At 41.8% G+C, this 23,104-nt stretch overlaps 1 protein-coding gene and 1 long non-coding RNA gene across 4 annotated transcripts; one reads left to right on the top strand and one right to left on the bottom strand.

Annotated features, from left to right (window-relative positions):
• The first annotated feature begins 58 nt into the window (after positions 1-58).
• Positions 59-23,104, top strand: ANAPC5 (anaphase promoting complex subunit 5). Of its 3 annotated transcripts, none has more exons than XM_048821229.2 (17): positions 59-262; positions 1,554-1,633; positions 2,210-2,319; positions 2,769-2,964; positions 9,849-9,915; positions 11,039-11,140; positions 12,023-12,213; positions 13,161-13,242; positions 14,469-14,558; positions 15,530-15,711; positions 16,404-16,539; positions 16,791-16,865; positions 19,388-19,509; positions 20,211-20,318; positions 21,306-21,453; positions 22,084-22,246; positions 22,755-23,104. In XM_048821229.2, the coding sequence occupies exons 1-17, from the start codon at positions 59-61 to the stop codon at positions 22,967-22,969; spliced, it is 2,271 nt and encodes a 756-aa protein (XP_048677186.1). In that variant the 3' UTR covers positions 22,970-23,104. The 3 variants fall into 3 exon arrangements, with proteins under 3 accessions (XP_048677186.1, XP_048677187.1, XP_074976154.1); XM_075120053.1 differs by lacking the exon at positions 59-262 and adding an exon at positions 463-482; XM_048821230.2 differs by lacking the exon at positions 16,791-16,865.
• Positions 2,414-8,423, bottom strand: LOC125622808 (uncharacterized). The gene is made up of 2 exons (XR_012665092.1): positions 8,254-8,423; positions 2,414-6,172 (listed from the first exon to the last, which is right to left on the bottom strand). It is a non-coding gene; the product is annotated as an uncharacterized LOC125622808 (long non-coding RNA).

The following is a 23,104-nucleotide window of genomic DNA, read 5'->3' as shown; positions in this document are numbered from 1 at the left end:
TTGAAGCCTCGGGCTGTGGTAGCAGCGGCCGCCTGGGCCGCCCTCGCCCGGCTCGGCCATGGCCAGCGTGCACGAGAGTCTCTACTTCAACCCTATGATGACCAACGGGGTGGTGCACGCCAACGTGTTCGGCATCAAGGACTGCGTCACCCCCTACAAGATGGCGCTGCTGGTGCTGCTCAGCGAGCTGGGCCGGGCCGGGGCCCAGCTCAGCCTGCTGGAGAGGCGGCGCCTCAACCGGCTGCTGCTGCCGTTGCTGCAGGTCGGGGGGGCAATGGGCCGCCTGAGGAGGGGGCAGGCGCGGGGAGGGGAAGGAGCTGTAGGGCTGGGACGGGGTCTTCCCCAGGTGGAAAGGGTTGGGCTGCCTCCAGGTAATAGGGGCTGCCTGGGGAGCGTTTGGACATCCCCAGTGCGGGGGCCGCGGGAGAAAGAGGCAGCAAGTGTTTCTAGAGCATGGATCTTCCTCACGGATCTAAGGGAAGGTGGGTGCCCCCAGGCAAGGGAGGGTGGAGAGGGGCTGCCCCCAATAAGGGCTGGGGTTGGGGATTCTGCTGCAGAAGAGAGTCCTCCCTGCGCCTCACCTGGGCAAGCGTGCGTTTGGTACTGGGCAAGAGGAATGCTGCTACTGTAATAAGGGTGGCTAAGAATTTTTGTGCCTGGGCTGTTATGTTTTTGTGATATTATGGAATCATAGGAGTTATCAAGTCCAGCCCCCTGTGCTGAGGCTGGACCAAGTAAACCTAGACCAGGGTTTCTCAAACTGGCAGTTGGGACCCCTCGGGGGTCACGAGGTTATTACATGGGGGGTTTGCGAGCTGTCAGCCTCCACCCTAAACCCCGCTTTCCCTCCAGCATTATAATGGTAAAAAGAAAAGGAGTACTTGTGGCACCTTAGAGACTAACCAATTTATTTAAGCATAAGCTTTCGTGAGCTACATTTCACTTCATCGGATGTGAGTTTGTGTGTGTGGTTTTTGGAGAGGGGTGGGGGGTGAGAAAACGGGGATTTGTGCTGGAAATGGCCCACCTTGATTATCATACACACTGTAAAGAGAGTGGTCACTTTGGATGGGCTATTACCAGCAGGAGAGTGGGATGGGAGGAGGTATTGTTTCATGGTCTTTGTGTATATAATGTCTTCTGCAGTTTCCACAGTATGCGTCCAATGAAGTGAGCTGTAGCTCACGAAAGCTTATGCTCAAATAAATTGGTTAGTCTCTAAGGTGCCACAAGTCCTCCTTTTCTTTTTGCGAATACAGACTAACACGGCTGTTACTCTGAAACCTGGTATTCCACAGCCTCCCTTGGAAGCCTATTCTAGAGCGTAACTATTTTCCAGATGTTCTTATAGGTGGAAAGCTTTTCCTAATCTTTATCTCTCTTGCTGTAGATTAAGCCATTACTACTTGTCCTGTCTCCAGTAGACATGGAGAAAATTGATCACAGCCCTTTTTATAACAGCCATTAACATGTATAGTGATGCAAAGCTGCTGTTTTTTCTGGGTCCAAATTGACTGTTTGGATTTCTAAAGTTGATTTATTATTTTGTATAGGGTCCTGATATGACATTGTCACGATTGCATAAGGCTATTGAAGAATCCTGTCCTAATTTAGCAAATTCTGTGCAAATAAGGTAATTTATTTGATTTATCCTTTGGCTGGGGACTGTATCCTGTTTCCCCAGAGAGATGGGGCCATGTCATCTAATTGCTTTTCCTTTTTATTAGCATCTGTGATTTTATATGATTGATTTAATCACTTTCTTTAAAGTTTGGTAACAGAAACGTAACAGATATTTTAAACTTAGTTGATTTTTAGAGAATGTATTTCCTTGGAAACTAGAAAGGAAAAAAAAGACAGAAAGGAAGTGTAGCATACAGCGTATTTTTTCCTTACAGTAACTACCACTCAACCTATGCTTTTGATGATTTAACATGTTGTGATTTGGTGCATTGTACAGTTCTCCTTTCCACGTAAAAAAGAAATCACATGCAATTTCTTTTTTTAAAGTGATCAGTGATCATTTTTCCAGATGTTCAAAAATTTAGAAACACTTTTGGTATAAGTGAACTAATAACCATTTGGTTCCATTTAGGTTTGTGTCTCATTCTTCCAACACCTGAAATAAGGAAGTTTTTTTTCATGTGAGATTTATTTTGGTGGTCAGGATTGGAAGGGAACATTTCTATAAACTTCTTTTCCTGTTTAGGATAAAACTGATGGCAGAAGGGGAGTTGAAAGACATGGAACAATTTTTTGATGACCTTTCAGATTCATTTACTGGGACAGAACCAGAAGTTCACAAAACAAGTGTAGTAGGTAAGTATTTTATATTCTTTCACTTTTGTCCTGGAAATCCATTCATAATACAGATTTTCTTTTTATATTTGAAAAACAATTACAAGCACACCACTTAGGACAAATACTCAGGCTTTTAATAAAACTGTATACAAAGAATGCATCTGTTCAAAAATGTTTCACATTGCAACACCATTAGCGGTTCTTATTGGTCTTAATAGGAGTTCTGTGATCAGATTACCTGTGGAATTGGGCCCTACGGTAAGCTTGACAATGCACCTGAGAGGCAGTGAGAATTATTGGGCCACTTTTATAGATTGGTATACTGAGGTGAAGTGAAATGCAAGTTGACACTCCCAGTTAGTGCTGGAACCAGGAATACTGACTTTCAGTCTCTGATCTAAAACTACTAGGCATCACAACTAGCTATCTTTCTCTGTGTTCAAATGTAACATATTTTCCTTGTATAGGTTTATTTCTGCGCCACATGATCTTGGCATACAACAAGCTTTCTTTCAGTCAGGTCTATAAACTTTACACTGCACTTCAACAGTACTATCAGAATGATGAGAAAAAAGCTGGAATTGATGAGACCGATATGGAGCTGACAAATACTGAAGAACTCGAAGGGAAAATGGAAAAAGAAGAACTCGATGTACCTCTAAGGTAATTTTTAATGATTTCCGTAAAGTCTTTCCACTTTCTAGAGAGTCTTCCACACTAATTGTATTAAAAATTCCTCTTTACATGTCAAAACAGGGATTCAAAACTTTGTCCAACCGAAGGCCACACTCACATTAAAGAAGTATCCTACCTTTTGTTAATGTCACGATAAACCTTATGCGTGTGTTTATCACAGGTAACTAAGCAGGCACAGCCTTTGGGATTCTAACTCGGGTAGTAGAGCAGATTGTAACTGCTTTGATCTTCAGTGTGGAGGCGTAGCCTATATAGACTACAGGTTCCAGAAAGCAATTTTCAATTACTATGTTTTTATTTATTTAGATTAAAATAATAAAAAAACACTTATACAAGGTTCTAGGTGCTCTAACATATAATTAGTAGTACAACATAACTCCCAGCAGCATTAAAATGATAGATGAAATAGGAACTCAGCCAGCCACCTTAAAAAAACAAAACTAGAAAAACCAACCCCCCTTCATCATTCTTAGAAGCTAACCTCAGCCATCTCCAAAAACCCTATGGAATAGTTAACCTGGATGGAACATCTCATGCTCCTTTTGCGGTTCAATGACAAGACAGCACAAAGCTCTAAGCAAGCTGGTCTGCCAACGGACTTCTGCCTGTCAGCTTTCCACCCTCTCCTTTATTCTTTTTCTCTCCCCCCGCGCATTACATTCTCCAACAGATAAAAGGAATACACTGGCTTTGTTTAATATTCTTATTTACCAATTTCTGTCTACCGCATTCCTTGCTCTTGGGCCTTGAGCCCAGTCCTGGGAGGCTTCTCACGGTTCATGTCATCTGGGCGAGATTCCAAGGTTCATGCCCTTGAGAGGAGCTGTGTGTGCACAGCTCCTGCACAACACTCTGGGTGTGCCCTGAATGTTGCCGAGTGCCTGAACCTTGTATGAATCCTACATCCCCTCCTTTTTTGTTTATTTGTGCTCGGCCATCTCATGATAGCCATCAATTTGCTTTTGCAAGCCAATTAACTCCCAGACAGACGAGGTCATAACTCGTGGAGCCTGCCAGGGCGGGTCTCGACAAAGCCTTAACAAAAAGGAAATACATTGCACACAGCAACAGCAAAAAATAAGCTTAAGAAGGTAAAGTGTAATTGGTAGGGCCCCAATTAGCCATGCTAGAGTACTGGGAAGAGAGGTTCGCATAAGCAGCGAGCATCATCTCATTCCCAATTTCCTCAGGGTGATGACATACTGGAATAAGGCACGTACCTAACAATTCTTCAGCTGCTACAAAATCAGATAAACAAAAGTGGGTAACATTTGCTATTGAAGCCAACCTTTCCCATAGGTTATATGTCATTCGGGCCCGTAACGGAGGAAGCGCTCCCAAGCCAACCCCTACAGGAAATAGCAGACACAAAAGGCATACAATCAATACAGAATTAGCAGTAATTTGGGCGAGAATTGCCACAAGCAAAGTCTCAGGAGTCTCTGGCTGTTGGTTTGCTGCCAGTCTTCGTTGAGCTGTGGAGACCAATGCTTTTACTGCTCCCCAAGTCACGGGCTGGCTTGGGACGCTATGCCTCCTCCGTTTCCGTCCCGCCGTTGTCGACCTGGGAGGCACCGGATTCTCCTCCAAGGTAAGCTGAAACTCCGGTATGGGGTTCGATAGCCCCTGGTGCCACGCCATGCTGTTTCAGTGCCGGTCACACACACCAGGCCGGAACCCACAACGGTCCTGCAGGGAGAGACACAGCAGCATATCCCTGACCCCAAGTGATTAAAGGTACTGGGCCCAACCATTGCGGATCGGGCAGCTGACGGTAATAGACACGCGGTCTTTCCAGTACCTTGGACTTATGAAAATGCCAATCCGTGGGGGTCTGCTGAGCTGCGTTCAGCGTTAAATTATTTAAAGTAAACAAAAGGATATGCATTTGTTGCTGAATGTCTCCTAAGGTTCGGAGACGCAGCTCCCCTTGTTTTAATTGTTTGTTGAGCAAGGTTTTTAGCGTGCAATTTGCACGTTCAACAATAGCTTGGCCTGTGGAATTATAAGGGATCCCGTGTTTGAGACGGACGTCCCATTGGGCACAAAAGGTGGAGAGGGCTGTGGAGCAATAGGCTGGGGCATTATCCGTTTTTATCTGGCTCGGGCGACCCATAACAGCAAAACAGGCTAGCAAATGGTGAATAACTTTGGGAGTGGCTTCCCCACGCTGTGGGGTCACCCAGAGGAATCCCGAATAGGTATCAATGGAAACATGTAAAAATGAATAGGGGCGGAATCGTGGCACGTGAGTGACATCCATTTGCCACAGCTGATTCGCTGCGGTACCTCTGGGGTTAACGGCATAAGAAAAGGTAGGGGCAGCAGTGGCACAGTGGGGGCAGGAACAAACAATAGAACGTGCATGATCAGCAGGAATGTAAAACTGCCGGGCCAAAACAGAGGCAGACTGATGAAAAAAGAAATGGCTTTTGATGGGGTCAGAAAAAAGGGAATTTACCTGACCACGTAACGCGCGATCAGTGCGCGCATTGCCTTCAGTGAGTAGCCCAGGCAGAGGGGTATGACTGCGAATATGAGCAACAAAATAAGGGAAATTACGAGTGGTGAGGAGATACTGTAAGGACAAAAACAGGCGAAGAAGGTCCGCATCGACCTGAGGGGTGATGAGGGCAAGGGGTAAATGATCAATTACCTGATAAACATAATGTGTGTCCACGATCAAATTAAAGGGACAATCAGCAAAAAGTTGAAAGGCCAAAATAACAGCAGCTAGTTCCAAGGACTAGTGAAGCTCTCCAAGTGCTATGCATGTATATGTTGTTGTACAAGTGAATGAAGTGCTTTCAGCTTTTCGAGGGGGAGGGGCCACTGGTCAATCCATACGGGCTCTAAGGATTGCCATACCAATGGTAATGCGGATGGCAAGGTGGGTGAGGGAGGATTTTGGGCCATTATATATTAATATCAAGGGTGGTGTCCAGATTTACAAGTAAGTCACGGCCCCAAATATTGAGGTGGACAGGGAGTACAAAAGAGCGGATTGTAGCAAGGGCACGGCCTCACGGTTTAGAGACCGTGACCCAAGACAAACTTTGGCGCCCGGGTTTGCTACCCCCGATCCCCCACAACTCTTTAGAAGGAACTGTTGGCCAACTGACCGGCCACTCCGGATCGCGAGTCACCGTAACGTCAGCTCCAGTGTCCACCAGCCCTGTAAAAGGAACATTATTTAAGAGAAGTGTTAACTGAGGTTTCGAGGGGTGCACCGACATTGTTAGAGCAACAAGTGGAGAGGACGTGTTGTGAGACGGCAACTGAGACAACATCGATGCAAAGCCGTCCCTGCCCCGGGCTCGATCCTCTGCGGCTGGCACTTGATAGGGGACTAAAATCAATTGCGCAATTGACCGTCCATGCGGGAGCGACTGCGGAAGATGGGTCCACACCTGAACCTTAATAACGCCGGTGTAATCGGCATCAGTGACCCCTGGGATGACAAAAAAAACCCTGTTTCCCAGCGAGGGAGAACCAGACCCACAAATCCGGCAGGGAGAGGTGCCGTCACTTGTGTAGGTATGGCGCAAACCTCCCCCGGCAACTGAAAATCAGCGTCCTCCTGCATAATCAAATCAAGCCCTGCACTTCCGGCAGTCGCCGTCCTCATGGAATCTATGGATTTTAAGGCAGAGGAACACTTGTCTGAGTGGGAAACACCCCCGTTTGGCCCTGGGTTCGGGGGAGACCCGTCGTGCGGTTTCCCGACCCGCTACGACACTGATTAGCCCAGTGATAGCCCTTCCGACACTTGGGGCACTTCTCTGAGGGGCGGGCGGGCGCCGTCGATGAGCGGCTCTCCCGCTGAAAGTGACCCTCCTTTCCACAGCGGTAACAACGCTTCACCTCCTTCCCGCTTTTTCTGCAAGGTGGCGGCCAGAACCCCAGCTTTGTGTGCCGATGTTTTGACACGCCTGCAGCATGTCTGACAGCTCTAGAATTCCAGAGGCTTGTGCCGCCTGGAGAGCACGGCAGCAATCCTCATTCGCATTTTCAACCGCCATTTTTAACAGGATCTCCTGAGCTGCTGCAGGGCTATCCACCTGTCGGAGGATAGCCTCCTGCAATCTGTTGGTAAAATCCATAAAGGACTCTGATGCACCCTGACGGATACTGGCAAAGCTTTTGGTAGGCTTGCCTGAATCCGGGACCTTCCGGAAAGCATGCTGGGCGCAGGTGGAAATAATGGGGAAGATGGCCTGAGGGAGTTGAGACTGCATCTGAACGGTAGCAAATTGGCCCTCCCCTGCCAAGTGCTCATAAATGATACCTTGCTCTCTATATACCCGGGCTTGGCGTTCCGCCATCTGCCGATACTCACTAAGCCAAATAACATACTGACTGGGCGTCAGCATCATGCGCAACAGCGCCTTCCAATCTTCAGGGATCAGGGTGTACCCAGTACCTAGCCCTTCGGCCTGACTAGCACGTATGTACGTGGTCTCACTGAAGTCACGAATCGCTTTCTTTACCTCTCTGATCACCGAGTAAGGCAAACTGATCCAGTTTGCAACCTGGTTGCCCTGGCCATCATCCTGCCAGGTCACCGGACAAACTGAGACCAGATCAGCCAGCTTCTCTGCTGTAATATCTGAGCGAGTCTTCGCTGCGTGAACCATTTGTTGCACCAGCGAAAGCCCCTGAGCAGACGCGGACGACCCCCCAGGGGGCCCTGGAGCATGGGGCCCCATGGGGGGATGGTAATCACACACCGGCTCCGGTGGGGAAGGCAAGGGAGGCGGTGGTAATAGAGGCACTGGGGGCGAAGCAGCAGGAGGGATGGTTGCAGGAGCGGACGGGGGTGGTGGCATCAGCAGCCCCTCTGTTGGCGCGGGAGAGGGCCTTCCCGAGGCGACACACTGTGTCGCATCGCCAGGAGGGGGGATGGCTGCAGGAGCGGACGGGAGTGGCGAGATCACCAGCCTCGCGAGGGAGGGCCTGTCCGAGGCGACACGCTGTATCGCATCGCGGCAGAGGTGCTAGGCATGTAAAGCCTGCACGGGCGCCCGAGGCTCTTTGTGCAATGTCTGGCCCAACCGCTCCCAGTCCACTAGCTTAAGGGTTCCGGCTTCAGGGTACCACGGGCATTGGGCACTCACCTCCTGCAGCAGGAGAGTGAGTTCTTGAGTGGGGTAATCATGCTGAGCCTTACGCAGCAAATACTGTAGCTCATTGCGGTGTTGCACTTGCAAAGCAGAGAGGGAACTTCCCATACTTACCACGACGAAAAATACTCACCGGGATCCGCGAAGCGGATGAGTGACGCGTCTGAAACCCTTGCCGGGCGAGGTGAGTGCTGAGGGCCCCACGTTTGGGCGCCAGTTGTTGTGGTTCAATGACAAGACAGCACAAAGCTTTAAGCAAGCAAGCAAGCTGGTCTGCCAACGGACTTCTGCCTGTCAGCTTTCCACCCTCTCCTTTATTCTTTTTCTCTCCCCCCGCGCCTTACATTCTCCAACAGATAAAAGGAATACACTGGCTTTGTTTAACATTCTTATTTACCAATTTCTATCTACTGCATTCCTTGCTCTCGGGCCTTGAGCCCAGTCCTGGGAGGCTTCCCACGGTTCATGTCATCTGGGCGAGATTCCAAGGTTCGTGCCCTTGAGAGGAGCTGTGTGTGCACAGCTCCTGCACAACACTCCGGGTGTGCCCTAAATGTTGCCGAGTGCCTGAACCTTGTATGAATCCTACAATGCTCCAACTATTTTTATTGTAAGGTGGCTTGCTTTATATTATGGCACAAAAGGAGGTAGATGGGAATTCGATACTGCACTCTCATCTTTCTACAATGGCACCGTTCATTAATGGTGAATTCAAATTCATATGAAGAGGATGGGTCATGGTCAGTTTTTGCAGAGAGCAAGATAAACTTTTTTTTATATATATTTTTGTGCTGAGATGGCCACTCAGTTTCTTTGGTGCCACCATGTGGCAGCATTTCTGAACTGCAACTCTAAAATCTGCAATAATTCTATTTTCAATTAAGTATAGTACCACCGTATAAGATGGCGGTGCCACTTTCTCTCCCTTCACTTAGCACTTCTGATTTTGTATGTCCCCTCTTAATACTATTATTAACGCTAACAATGAAGATTTTGATGTAGTAAAAGTGACTTTTTTTTTCAACATAATCTTTAAATAAAAGTAGTTTTCATATACACATTGTGTTTTCAGCAGTTGGACTTTTCTGTGTCCTTGAGCTTTTCTGTGCTTTCCTGAAGGCAGGGAATCTATCTAATTGTTCTCAGAGTTTTACTTTTTGTTGTATTTTTCTGTTTTCCCATTGAACAAAGTTCTGTTTCTAGCAAAGCAGTTGCTTTTTGGAACTAATCTTGCTGTGCACAGTGCCATGATCCTATTTGTGATCAGCTTCCTTGAGGAGATCATGAACATTGCTCACGTTGCTCATAGTCTCTGCTGACTGAAGATTAAAATTCAGGCATGGTCTCTTTACCAGTTGAGACATCAAGGTGGTATGTCTGTTTTTCTTCAGACATATTTGTATACTGTATTTAGTTTTTGTCTATTAAAACCTAATAATTGTGTGGCTGACTACTGTATTGTGGCTTCCATGTGCCAGGTTTTATTCTTTTATTAAAATTTAATCTCTGTACCCCTGGTTACTTTTCACACTTGCAGTTGAGCACTGATGATGTACCATAATACTTTATAAACTAAAATTGTGTGTGTGGCCTCTGATAAAATGTAATTATTTTTTGTATCTCCCTCCAATGTTCCTATTTTATTATAGCTACAGTATAAGCTACACAGCAGTAGCCTTCTGATTCTTTTTCACTGCTTTTATTTTCTAACCATTGTTTGTTTAACAGGGAAGAAGAAATATCTTGTAGTGGGCCTCTCTCCCAGAAGCAAGCAGAATATTTTCTTTCTCAGCAGGTATGTTAATTCTGAATAGCGCTGGGCAATAATTCATAATGTAAATTTCACCTCTGTGTTTTATGAATGATCAACAAACGTCACACTTTCTTGGATGAATTAGAAATTATTTTGTTGAAAAGTTCTCGGTTTGTATCTCGTGTGGGAATAATTCATTGTGAGTACTTGAAATTCAAACTGTTTTAACTAGACACATAAGTCGTGGAATGAGTGTTTCAGAATCAGGTTTCCAATGGAAATATTTGTAGTTTATACTTTCCAGTTGGTTTCTCCAAAATATGTTTAAAATTTCCTGTTTCATTGATCATTCCTGCAAGTAAATATATGCAGAGAAACTAAACACACACACAGCACAATCAGACCTCTGGAGCATGGTAGCAATATTAAATATATACAATAGCATAAAGTACTTCTTATACATTTGAAGGTCTCTAATTGTTAAATGCTACTGGTCTCTTTAATTCTACATCTACATCTAGTGTACAATTTTTGTGTACACTCTTGCTGCTGTGCTGTTATATAAATTTATGAATTTAACTATAGTGGTATATTTTCATTCATTCTTGATTTTTAACTAATTCATTATATAGTAATCATGCATGTGTATAGAAGTCACCTCTTCAAATAAAATGACAATATTATGGAGCAAGAGAAATCGGAATGTTCAGTGATTTTTCCTGAGATTTGGAGTCTTGTGATCACATATGATTACTATAGTAACTGGAATTTTTTTTGAGTTTCCCATTTATCAGTATTCTTCCCAAAGCAAATAAATGAATCGTTTTTGTGTAGCTACCTGAATTTTTTTGTGAGCAGTCAGGTATAAATTTAAGTCAGAAGTCCAATATAATCAATCTCCAAAGAGAGAAACTTGAAGAAATCTCTATCTTAAACTGGTTTTTCCATGTTAGTCAAAGTGATTGTGGTCTCTAAATGTGAGTACTACAATTTAATTGAGAGTAAAATCGCCATTTGCAATATTTAAACATGATAGCAGACACAACCCTTATGAAATTTTATGTAATTGAAGCTATACAGATAATAAATTGACTAGCATCTATTTATATAATGTTCTACCACTCCATTCCTAGTTACTTAACAACAATTTGCCCTTTTATTCTAGGCTTCTTTATTAAAGAATGACGAGACAAAAGCTCTTACTCCAGCATTTTTACAAAAGGAATTGAACAATTTGCTGAAGTTTAATCCAGACTTTGCTGAAGCAGTAAGTGTCTTTCCCCCTCAACCCAACATGCTCATGGGACAGTTCTTCTTATTTCTAAAATACAGTTTATTTTGTATAATTTGTAGTGTACACTGAAATACAAAACATTTGTACATATCTGTATTATCTCTGTGTATGTTAATATAGTATTTTAGGATAGGACTCCTTCTAAAGACACAGAGAGCATAATTCAGTTAGGAACTTACACGTGTCCAACTTCAAGCACAGGTTCCATTGACTTGAGTGGCAAAAAGTTAGGCATGTGTTTAAGTTCCTTTTTGAAATGGGGCCTGAGACTTACTTGTCTTTCTGACATTAAGTTGTCGTGCGTAACATGAAACAGTTTACGCTCCTAAACATTGTGAATATAAGAAATGTACCAGTGATCAGTACTAGATGGAGTGTACACTGGCTATTAATTTCAGGTCTGGTTATTAAAAAATCTGAATTCTGAAAGCGAAATGTTTGACAGAATAATGTCAGTCATAGGCCTGTACTACATGTTTTGGGCCTGATCCTGTAGCCCTTACCCATGTGAGCAGTCTCACATGAGTAAGAGCTGTAGGTTCATACCTTGTAGATAGACATCTTGCCTCAGGACCACTGACTGGTGGGGAGATGTTGAAAATATTAGCTGTGATGAGCAAGCCTTTCCTTGTTCCATTTTGGAGCAGGGTCATTTGATATAAAGGAAACATGGTCAGCTTTATTCCAGTAGTTCTGAACTGTATAAATTGTGTAGTTTGCATTGATGTTTCCTGCTAAACACACACTCATTCATAGACAATCCTACTGCCACCTTTCTCAGTAAGAAGATACAAAATCTAAAAATTGTGTTACCAATTCTGTTTTAATTAAAGCTGATTCTGCTTTAAATTTTAGCATTATTTAAGCTACTTAAATAGTCTTAGAGTACAAGATGTCTTCAGTTCAACGCACAGCCTCCTTCACTATTTTGACCGTTTGATTCTCACTGGAGCAGAAAGCAAAAGCAATGGAGATGAAGGTTATGGCCGAAGTCTGAGATACGCTGCTCTTAATCTAGCTGCGCTGCATTGTCGGTTTGGCCATTAGTAAGTTAATACATCTTGCTGCATAGTTAAGAAACACAAGTTGCTACATCTCTTATACTGAACAGATAGACCTTGTGCTGCTATTGTTTTCTGAATGTTACATAAGGAGAGGAGGAGGAGGACTCTGTAGTTGGGGAGCAAGCACAGATGGGCTGTGATTATAACCGTCCTTGAATCTTGATTTGATTTTAACATCCTTTTGGTCCTCCTGTTGGCTGAACCATTTGGAATATACTAAGATTTGAGGTTCTTTTTATGTCCAATTATAACGGTTTCCCAGGGAATTAGATCTTTACCTGCTGCACTCCCACGACCACATGGGGTCAGAAGGTGTGAGTGCTTGCTTATAACTGATACATGTTCAGGAGCAACTGTAGCTGCCAACCTATTACTCTCACAATGATAATGATCAGATGAGTTGGAGAGTATACTTTGCAGGTGTTGGTTTTTTTTGTTGTTGTTTAATAACCTCTTGGTAGAGGGGGGTATTATTGTTTGCAGTGCTGTAGATGTGCACGGTGTTCCACATACACATGAGAGAGGTCCCTCCCCACAAAGAAACTTGTAATTTAGGCCTGCATACATTGCCACCTGATTGGACAAATCACAGTTGGTAGTGATGGGAGGTGGGTCTGGAAGATTATGAGTATAAACACTTTCTACCTAGGCAGGTATTTTATATGGCACTCATCAGAATAATATCAGAGCATATTTGAACATATACATGTGCTTTAAGGCCCAGTAATGGGTTACAATTAATTTCTCATGAACTGTAGAGGCTAACAAAAAAGTAGATATGAGGAAATACTCTCATCTGAACTGTTTAATTGGAGTTCGCTTCTAAGTGGGATACGTATCCTTTAGATCAGCATATGTTTGAGACTTCATAATACTACTTGTCATTGTTAACAGACTATTAATGTGCTCTATCTTTGATTTGTTGATAGTCGGCAAGCTGAGCTTGCTCTCCAGGAAGCCATCAGAATTGCACAGGAGTCCAATGATCACGTTTGCTTGCAGCATTGCTTGGTAAGGCAGCCATGCTTGGGGTGGGGGGAGAGGAATACATTGCCTTTGTCTTAACCATCTGTCTCTCGACTCAATTAGACTTTTGTTGCATTTGCTGTAGCTATGTCAAGTGTTTGGTAGTAGTTTAAATATTATTTCCCTGCCTCAGGATGACTTTTTTGGTACTTTATTTCTTCAGTAAATATCAAGGAGCTGTCCTGAGGTTTGGGGGTTTTTTTAGTTGTGCAACTCTGCTTGATTTTAGTGGGGGTCATGCATTTAAACCCATACACAATGCTTTGAATATTTTAGTCTTTGCACTTTTAAGAACTTTGTTCAAGATAATTTTTAAAAACCTTTTTTCCAGTATCCCTCTGTTCTTCTGAGAGTGAGCATAAAAGGCTCTCAGCCAATGGAAAGCGGAAAAGGGCAAAGATTTTAGTCTCTCTCTCCTTTCTGGCAGCTTCTTTTTCAGTTCTTTCCTGTCCATAATAGACTAATAGAGTGTTATAGTGATTTTTTATTTACAACCTAGAGAGCACTCAGCAGAGGTCCCTGTCTAAATCTATGCAGTGTAAATAGTGCTCTTGCTAAGAGGGGTGATCCACCTGATGAAGATACCTAGTCTATGGCAGTTTCTTTGCCTCCCAAACACACTGCAGCATTATGGCACAGTTTTAAGCTCGGCTTTTTGGCTCAGAAAGTTTCAAGCACTTTGTTGTATTCAACCCATGAGAGGAGAAAAGAGCTCCTGTTGTCCACTTGATATGAAGAAGGGTTAACATATCTATCTGAAGGGAGCTCTCGAAGTGACACAGGTCACCTGTTTCTCCTTGGGGAAGCAGAGCAGGTTCTAAGGCTTCAGTGTCTTGTTGGTTTTGAGACTGTATTGAGGAAACTTGTACGTCCAGGGTGAAAAACACCACTTTCTAGCAAGGCTCATTCCATGAGAGTGAGTTTGTCTCTTGCGCTGAGAGAGGATGTTATCCCAGAAGTCCTGTGTAAGGTAGCCATATGGGTGCCTTGCATAACTTTCTATACCATTCCAGACTTGAGATGGAAGCCTCCTGGGCTGCTGCCTTTTGTAGGAGGGACTTTGATTCAAAAGTCAATTGTGTTTTGTTTTGTTTTAAGTTACCACACAAGTTTTTTTTGTGTGTGTGTGTGTCTCTCTCTCTCTCTTGTTGTACAAACATATGTTACTATCATGCCTTTGCAATGATGTTTTTATCTTGTTCCCATACCAGAGTTGGCTGTACATTTTGGAGCAGAAGAGATCAGATAGCTGTGTCCTGTTAGAACACTCTGTGAAAAAAGCTGTACATTTTGGATTGCCAGTAAGTCTCTCATCCCTTAACTCTATTCAAGGAGAAGGGGGGGTGTGCACTCACATATAGTGTATGATCTGTAGCTTTTCTTTTTGCTGATCTTAGGAATCTATATAGCTGAGATTTAACCCAATCTATTTTAGATTTCAAAATCTGCCTCTTTCGTTCTGTCTGTCTTTCTTTCTTCTTAACATAATTAAATTAAAAACCACAATGGATTTGCTTCCATAGGGATCTTCGGCTTTCACCCTGTCCCAGCTGCTGGGTCTTGCAGGGCAGCCCTCTCTCAGCAATTCTTATGCCAGCTTCCTCCACGTCTCCTGGCTGTTAGAATGTGTTTGTCTATCTCTCTCTCTAGTTTTTCTGTTTGAGATAAAAGAACGAGCTGCAGTAGAAGGAATAGTGTAGCTCACATGGGGGAGACTGAGAGCAGACGTTAGATTATTTAGAGAGAGGGCTACTTTGTGACGCCCAAGAACCAATAGAGAACCCAGCCACTAGATTGCTGGGGATGAGGAAGTAGAAGTCATGGGGGAAACTGGGTTGCAGTGAGGAGTCAGGTGGGGTGCATATGACAAAGGATTGGGAACTAATTGTGTAGATGGTGTATCAGCCATGGAAGGTGGAAATTGTATTTTTTTTTGAGGGAGTGGCAAGGGAAAAGCAGAAAACTCTGTGTGTGTGCATGCATGCATGCATGCGGGCGCGCACACAAGTGTGCATGTGAGTACTTTTTTCATTGGAGTGACTCAGATATAACCAGCTGCAGGTCTGTGGGGTGGGAAACTACAGATTCCCTTTCCGTCCCATTACAAGGTGGTATTAACTGCGTATATGAAGAAATCTCTGTAATGGCATTTTGTTATCTATATTGAATAATAACTTGCTTTTTTAGGTGGGAATTTTGATAGTTTGTGCTTCCTACTTAGCTGTAGCATGTATATGTTTAATATGTTTGTTTTTGATTTTCCTCTCCATAGTATCTAGCTTCCCTGGGAATACAGTCCTTGGTTCAGCAAAGAGCTTTTGCAGGAAAGACCGCTAATAAGCTAATGGATGCCTTAAAGGACTCTGATCTGTTGCACTGGAAACATAGCTTGTCAGAGCTTATTGATATTAGTATAGCACAGAAAACTGCCATTTGGAGACTATATGGTCGCAGGTATTTTCTCTCATCAAACTCAATTTGTTTCTTATATATGTTTTAAATGTTTCAAGCAATGCCTTTACCATCAGTCATACAAGTGCACAAGCGACTGCATCTGTTTAATGTGCTGAAACCAAGTATATAGGCTATTACTCAGGCGAGGTTGGGGGAATTGTTTTGTTTTCCTAGTTCAGCTCATTTAAAACACAGTCTGGAGGAACAACGAGGAGTCTGGTGGCACCTTAAAGACTAACAGATTTATTTGCACAGAAGAAGTGGGTTTTTTACCCACGAAAGCTTATGCCCAAATAAATCCCTTAGTCTTTAAGGTGCCACCGGCTCCTCGTTGTTTTTGTGGATGCAGACTAACACGGCTACCTCTCTGGTACAGTCTGGAGGAGATATTTTAGTCTCAATGTTATATCTGTAAATAGAACAAAGTTTTAATGTCTCTATTTACCCATCCTCAACATCACCTTATAGAAACTATGTTCAGGTCTTAGCTGGGTTGATGCCTTGTTCGTGAGCACTCGATATGCTGGCCCAGTGGGGAGGTCCTGGTAGCAGTTACTTACAACAAAAAGGGGAAACTGTAAAGCTAGAAGCCCAGAGAAGCAGTCTGTGTCAATTTATCATGACTTTGGAGTGTAGATTAAAAATCTCTGATGTTTGTTGCCTGAAAGTAAATGAAGCTCTTCTCACTGTAGCACCATGGCACTTCAGCAAGCCCAGATGTTGCTGAGCATGAACAGTCTAGAAGCTGTAAATGTGGGTGTTCAGCAGAATAACACAGAATCTTTTGCTGTAGTATTGTGTCACCTGGCTGAGCTACATGCAGAACAGGTGAGGCTTACATTGAGTTGCACAAAAAATCACGTGAGTGGGGAAGAATCAAAGATCTGTGATTAAAAAGTGGCTTTTATTGATGAACTGTGTGCATGTGTGGTTCTGATCAACATTTCTGGCAGGTGAGGGAAATTTAGCTTTTCTTCTTAACAGCTGTTTATGTCTAAGAGTACAGGGATGCAATTAAGGAAAGGAAAATAGTGCTTACACTATAACTTGCTCATCATACTCCTGTTCTTGTGTGGTAGGGATGTTTTGCCGCTGCTTCAGAAATACTGAAACATTTAAAAGAGAGATTCCCTCCCAGTAGTCAGCATGCACAGGTAACGTGTGGCTTTTATTGCATAGAGAAAATACACATTCACATGACATTTTAACCAGAGTTATATGTTGGGGATAAGATCTGATTTTCAGTGCATCTTAATTCCACTGTATCTGTATAAAATGTGTTTTCATTAGACAATCTGAATTGGCTTCATGTAAATCTTGTCACTAGTGGGAAACCTAAAAAATTTTGCACAAAGACGCAAGCCATGAAAACATTATGTACCACAGTTTGAAACTTGAGAAAGTTATCTCACTAGTGCCTCAGAGTGAAGAGCTATTTGTATTTACCTTCCATGCCCTCTGTTCCTTCTGTGCAGCTTAGCTGTAATGCTAGCTACATCATATTTACCTCCCTCACAGGGGATTATCAGGATTAAATATTTGTTAAGTGCCTTGAAGTTCAAAGTGCTATACAAGTACTCTGAGTTAAGAGAGGAGGCTGTGATCTGTGTGGAACTGGGAAACACCCTAATGGGGTAAATCTGTGGGACAGCATCTACATCATTTTAAGGCTTTCTAGATCCAACAAACTTATTTTTTCCAATCTTTCTTTTTCTGCGTTACAAAGGGAGTCAAACTGCCACAAAACAAGTATTCAGGACATAACTAGAGGAAAGAGTTTTATTTTAAATGTGATCCTGTAAGCTCTGTTGCGGTTCTTTTGCATATTTCTTTAGTAGACCTACGCATTTCTGCTGAAGGTGTTTATTGATACAATGAAGGTGTTCATTGATACAATGTGTTACATCCAACAAACTTGGACAACTTCTTTAATAAACAGGAATATAGTCAGTTATGTCTGTAAATAGCGTGCTTTAATATTAGGGCTGTCAAGTGATTAAAAAATTTGTGCGATTTAAACAATAATAGAATATCATTTATTTCAATACTTGTGGATGTTTTCTACATCTTGAAATATATCGATTTCAATTACAACACAGAATACAGAGTGTAGTGTTCACTTTATATTTATTTTTATTACAAGTATTTGCACTGTAAAAAACAAAAGAAATATTTTTCAATTCACCTAATACAAGTACAGTAGTGCAATCTCTTTATCATGAAAGTTGAACTTACAAATGTAGAATTATGTACAAAAAACTGCATTCAAAAACAAAATAGTGTAAAACTTCAGAGCCTACAAGTCCACTCAGTCCTACTTATTGTTCACCCATTTGCTCGGACAAACAAGTTTGTTTACATTTGCAGGAGATAATGCTGCCTGCTTCTTGTTTACAATGTCATCTGAAAATGAGATGAGGCATTCACATGGCACTGTTGTAGCTGGCATTGCATGATATTTACGTGCTAGGTGCGCTAAAGATTCATATGTCCCTTCATGCTTCAACCACCATTCCAGGGGTCATGTGTTCATGCTGATGACGGGTTCTGCTCAATGATAATCCAGAGTAGTGCGGACTGATGCATGTTTGTTTTCATTATCTGAATCAGATGTCACCGGCAGAAGGTTGATTTTCTTTTTTTGGTGGTTCGGCTTCTGTAGTTTCCACATCGGAGTGTGACTTCTGAAAAACATGCTCCACACCTCGTCCCTCTCAGATTTTTGGAAGGTTCTAAAACCTTGGGTTGAGTGCTATAGCTATCTTTACAAATCTCACATTGGTACCTTCTTTGCATTTTGTGAAATCTTCAGTGAAAGTGTTCTTAAAATGAACATGCGCTGGGTCATCATCCGAGACTGCTATAATATGAAATATATGGCAGAATGCAGATAAAACAGCAGGGGACTAGAATTCTCCCCCAAGGAGTTCAGTCACAAATTTAATTACTGCATTATTTTTTAACAAGCATCATCAGCATGGGAGCATGTTCTCTGGAATGGTGGCCAAAGCATGAAGGGGCATATGAATGTTTAGCATATCTGGCACATAAATACCTTGCAATGCCAGCTACAAAAGTGCCATGCAAATGTCTGTTCTCACTTTCTGGTGACATTGTAAATAAGAAGCAGGCAGCATTATTGCCTGTAAATGTAAACAAACTTTGTCTGAGTGATTGGCTGAACGAGAAGTAGGACTGAGTAGACTTGTAGGCTCTAAAAGTTTTACATAGTTTTGTTCTTTAATGCAGTTATGTAACCAAAAAAAATCTACATTTGTAAGTTGCACTTTCACGACAGAGTTTGCACTACAGTACTTGTAAGAGGTGAATTGAAAAATACTATTTCTTTTATCATTTTTACAGTGCAAATATTTGTAATAAAAAATAATATACACTTCGATTTCAATTACAACACAGAATATAATATATATGAAAATGTAGAAAAATGGCCAAACTATTTAATAAATTTCAGTTGGTATTCTATTGTTTAACAGTGTGATTAAAACTGCGATTAATTGCGATTAAATTTTTTGATCGCAATTAATTTGTTTGAGTTAATCTCATGAGCTAACTGCAATTGGCAGCCCTATTTAATATCTATTGATTTAACTTTGGATCGCAAAATGAACATTCAGCATTTCTCCTTAAAACTTATTTCTGTACACTCTTGGTTTAGCTGTGGATGCTGTTTGATCAGAAAATACAGTTTGATAGAGCTATGAATGATGGCAAATACCATGTCGCCGATTCTTTTGTGGCAGGAATTACAGCACTTAATAGCATAGAAGGAGTGTACAGGTAAGAAACCATCAGCCTACAGAAAAATCTTGCAATAATATCCCACTGAAATAAATAATGATGGAATAAAGTGCTTGCTGGAGATAATACATTATTTTTCTCTGCATACCTTTCTTCAGTGAACTACAGTAATATTTCCTTCTTCCTTAACTCTGCCATAACTATCCTAAAACAATGATCTTGGTATAATCCATTTTACCCACCTCCCTGGGGTTATTTTAATGGCTACAAAGCATTTACGCCCTAATTTTTTATAAATTTATTCTATGATTGCATTAATATATTTATTTTGAAATCTGTTCACTGTGGCTATCCCAAGAGCTAGGTGCAATACCTAATTTGTATAAAAAATTAGGAGACTTGGGGTCTATTCCTGGTTTTGCCATTGACCTACCGTGTGACCATGGGCAAGTTACTTCATTTCTGCCTGTTACCCCATCTGTAAAATAGAGGGAATACTTCCCTTCCCTTTATAAAGTGCTTTGAGATCTGTGGATGAAAAGGGCTATATAAAAGTTACATGTTGTTAACAGAACATCCCCACCCAGGCCTTGGTTATATTTTTACACACTTGGGTAGAAAGCACTTTTACAGGTGTAGAAGCTGAGTACACAAAACACTAGCGTGCTTTTCCATTGCATCCAAGTGAAGGATTGAGTCTAAAATATTAACATCTGGTAATGGAATTCTTTTTATTGTAGAAAAGCCATTGTATTGAAAGCTCAGAATCAAATGTCAGAGGCGCACAAACTTTTGCAGAAACTGTTGATCCACTGCCAAAATATAAAAAACACTGAGATGGTGATTAGGTAAGAACAGTTAATTTCTAGAGACTTCCTTGAATATTAAAGCTACTTTACACTAATTAACATCAATAGTCACAATCTGTTCTGTACTTCTTCACTAATTCGTAGTTTATCCACCATTTGGATAAGAGACTATTCTGATTTATTAAATGTAGTATAGAAGAATTATTAAATGTAAAACTTTGGGTGGTGATAAAATGAAGCATTACCGTGGCAATACAAATGTGCTTTCATTTGCTGAGCTAAATGAACTTGCTGGTACCAACACTTTTAAAAGTCATTTGGAATGGCCCCTAACTACACGTGCTTGCACTCAGCAAACTGAGTTTTAGCTCCGAAATGAAGTATGATAGGTAAACTTCCATCATCAAAGTGGACGTATGAATTGAATTCTTCATGGACAGTGTGAACATTCAACTTTCAGGTTGGGGGGGGGGGAATTACCTATGGCATGTGTGGGGTATGAGTGGTTTGTTTGCGGGGCGGGGGGTTTATAACAAAATAAAAAAATTGATATAAAGGATATTTTGAAGCTGAAATGTAGTAGTCTTTTCAAACTAAATTCAAAGTAGTTTCAAGTACTAAATCTGTCAAGGGTGGGTGTTTTGCAACCACAATTTACTTTAATAAAAGAAAAAGGGGGGGGTTAATTCCCCTGTTGAGTGAAAGAGCCACACAAACCAACTGTGCCTAAAATAGACTTAGAGAGATTGTTTCTCTCTACTCTGTGTCATCATAATTTTCAGTGTTACTTATCACAATAGTATTTTATTCATGGTAATTGGTGGAATCCATTTTAAGGATGAAATTCAAATGTATTGTGCATGTGTTATTGTAACTTACTAAGAATAAATGAGAGAGTACTATTAGGGATAAATAATTGACTTCCACTTACTTGTTCTCTGGAGGTTAGTGTGGTGGGGAAACACTTCAAAATTTTCAGCAAAACTGAGTCACTTCACTTTTTTTTTTTCCCTTCTTTTTGTTTAGTGTACTTCTGTCAATAGCAGAGCTTTACTGGAGATCTTCATGTCATACAATAGCACTGCCTGTCCTGCTTCAGGCTCTCGCTCTTTCTAGAGAATACCGTCTACAGTACTTGGCCTCTGAAACTGTTCTGAACTTGGCTTTTTCCCAGGTAAGTTTGATACATGTTTTCACAGGCTGCAAATCAAACATTTATGTTGTCAATCTGGATATCATTGCTATTGTTGTTAGATTTAAGAACATAACCCTGTCAGGGTTCAGTTATTGCTTTTAAAGAACGAAATGTATTTCAAAATGTGAAATCTTTCAAGGAAGTCTATAAAAACAATTGAATGTCATTGAGGCTTTTAGGTTCAGTATGTTATAAAATATGCAGTTATAAGTTGGCACTGCCTTCACTTTTCCAATTGATATTTCTTATGCCATCTTGTTGGCTTTGCAGTAGCAGAACTTGTTGACATGAGCTGGGTTTAAAAGGAACACAGGTTAATGGAGTTCATTCATATTGCTTATTCTGGGCAGATGGGGATCCTGGTTGTCAACACTGTGCAGTGTCTGCCAGTCAATTCAGATTCCTACTGGCATTCCCCACCACCGTGCCTCATCTCTGCTAATGGGAACAGTTTAGAAGATTATGGAGAGAAGCTAAAAATCTTGTCTGGACTATCAGTTCCTTTTAAAACAGATGTGGCGTTCAAATGGCTTAGTTGGCCTCACCAGAAGTGGCTGCTATTTCCTGTGGGCACCAATTTCAGACCAGCAAAGTATGTTTCTCTTTCAGCTAATTCTTGGTATTCCTGAACAAGCACTGAATATTCTGCATACGGCGATAGAACCTATCTTGGCTCACGGGGCAGTACTGGATAAAGGCTGTGCCATGTTCTTGGTGGCCAAATGTCAGGTTGCTTCTGCAGCTTCGTACTCTCCACAAAAGAAGACAGAAGGTAGAGTGAAGAATAATTATGCACATTTATACTTCTCGACTTTTGAGCTCAATCCAAATTAGATATTTGAATTTTAATAGTACAAAGATATATCATCATCGGTAATAAAATAAAAACAAAAACAAGGGAGGTAGTGTTACCGAATGGGAAGATCAGGGGGAGGGTCTGAATCTGGACTCACAATGTCACTGGGGCCAAAAGAACAATGTCCATCTTGAAAATGCTCAATATTTACAATAGTTATTGTTAATCTGCACACTTTATCATCCATACCTTGCAGCAAAGCTTGAATAGCAAAGGCTGTAGTTGTATGCCCATGTTGCCAAGACCATTATTTTTACAAAAGATGCAATAAAATATTTCTCCCACGTCAGCAAGTATTATATAAATTGCTAAAATCTGTGCTTTTAATTTGAAAAATTAATCCATAATGGGCCTCCCTAGAGTGGGATTGTACTGTTTATACGAACACAGTTTTAAATATTGAATTTCCTCACCATTTTGACAGCTCTGGAATTAGCTATCCTGAACCTAAATGAAGCCAAGACTTATTTTGCAAAAGTGGACTGCAAAGAGCAGCTCAGAGACGTTCTTTACTTTCAGGCCAGACTCTTCCACACCCTGGGCAAGACCCAAGAAAGAAACAAATGTGCCATGCTATTCCGTCAAGTGCACCAGGAGCTGCCTGCTCACGGTGTTCCGTTAATTAATGCCTTTAAGTGAAGTGTTTTAAAGCTGAAGCTTCCCTCTGCGTTTTCCTGCTGACCCCCCAACCCCCTTTTTTAAATGTCTTCATTATGTTCAATCATCACTGCTTGGAAATAGTTACAAATAAACTATGTTCTTCTGTTTAGAAAA

Source organism: Caretta caretta, chromosome 15 (assembly GCF_965140235.1).
Source record: "Caretta caretta isolate rCarCar2 chromosome 15, rCarCar1.hap1, whole genome shotgun sequence".
NCBI lineage: Eukaryota > Metazoa > Chordata > Testudines > Cheloniidae > Caretta > Caretta caretta.
Note: the sequence above shows the minus strand (reverse complement) of the source record. Positions and strands in the feature narration are given on the sequence as shown.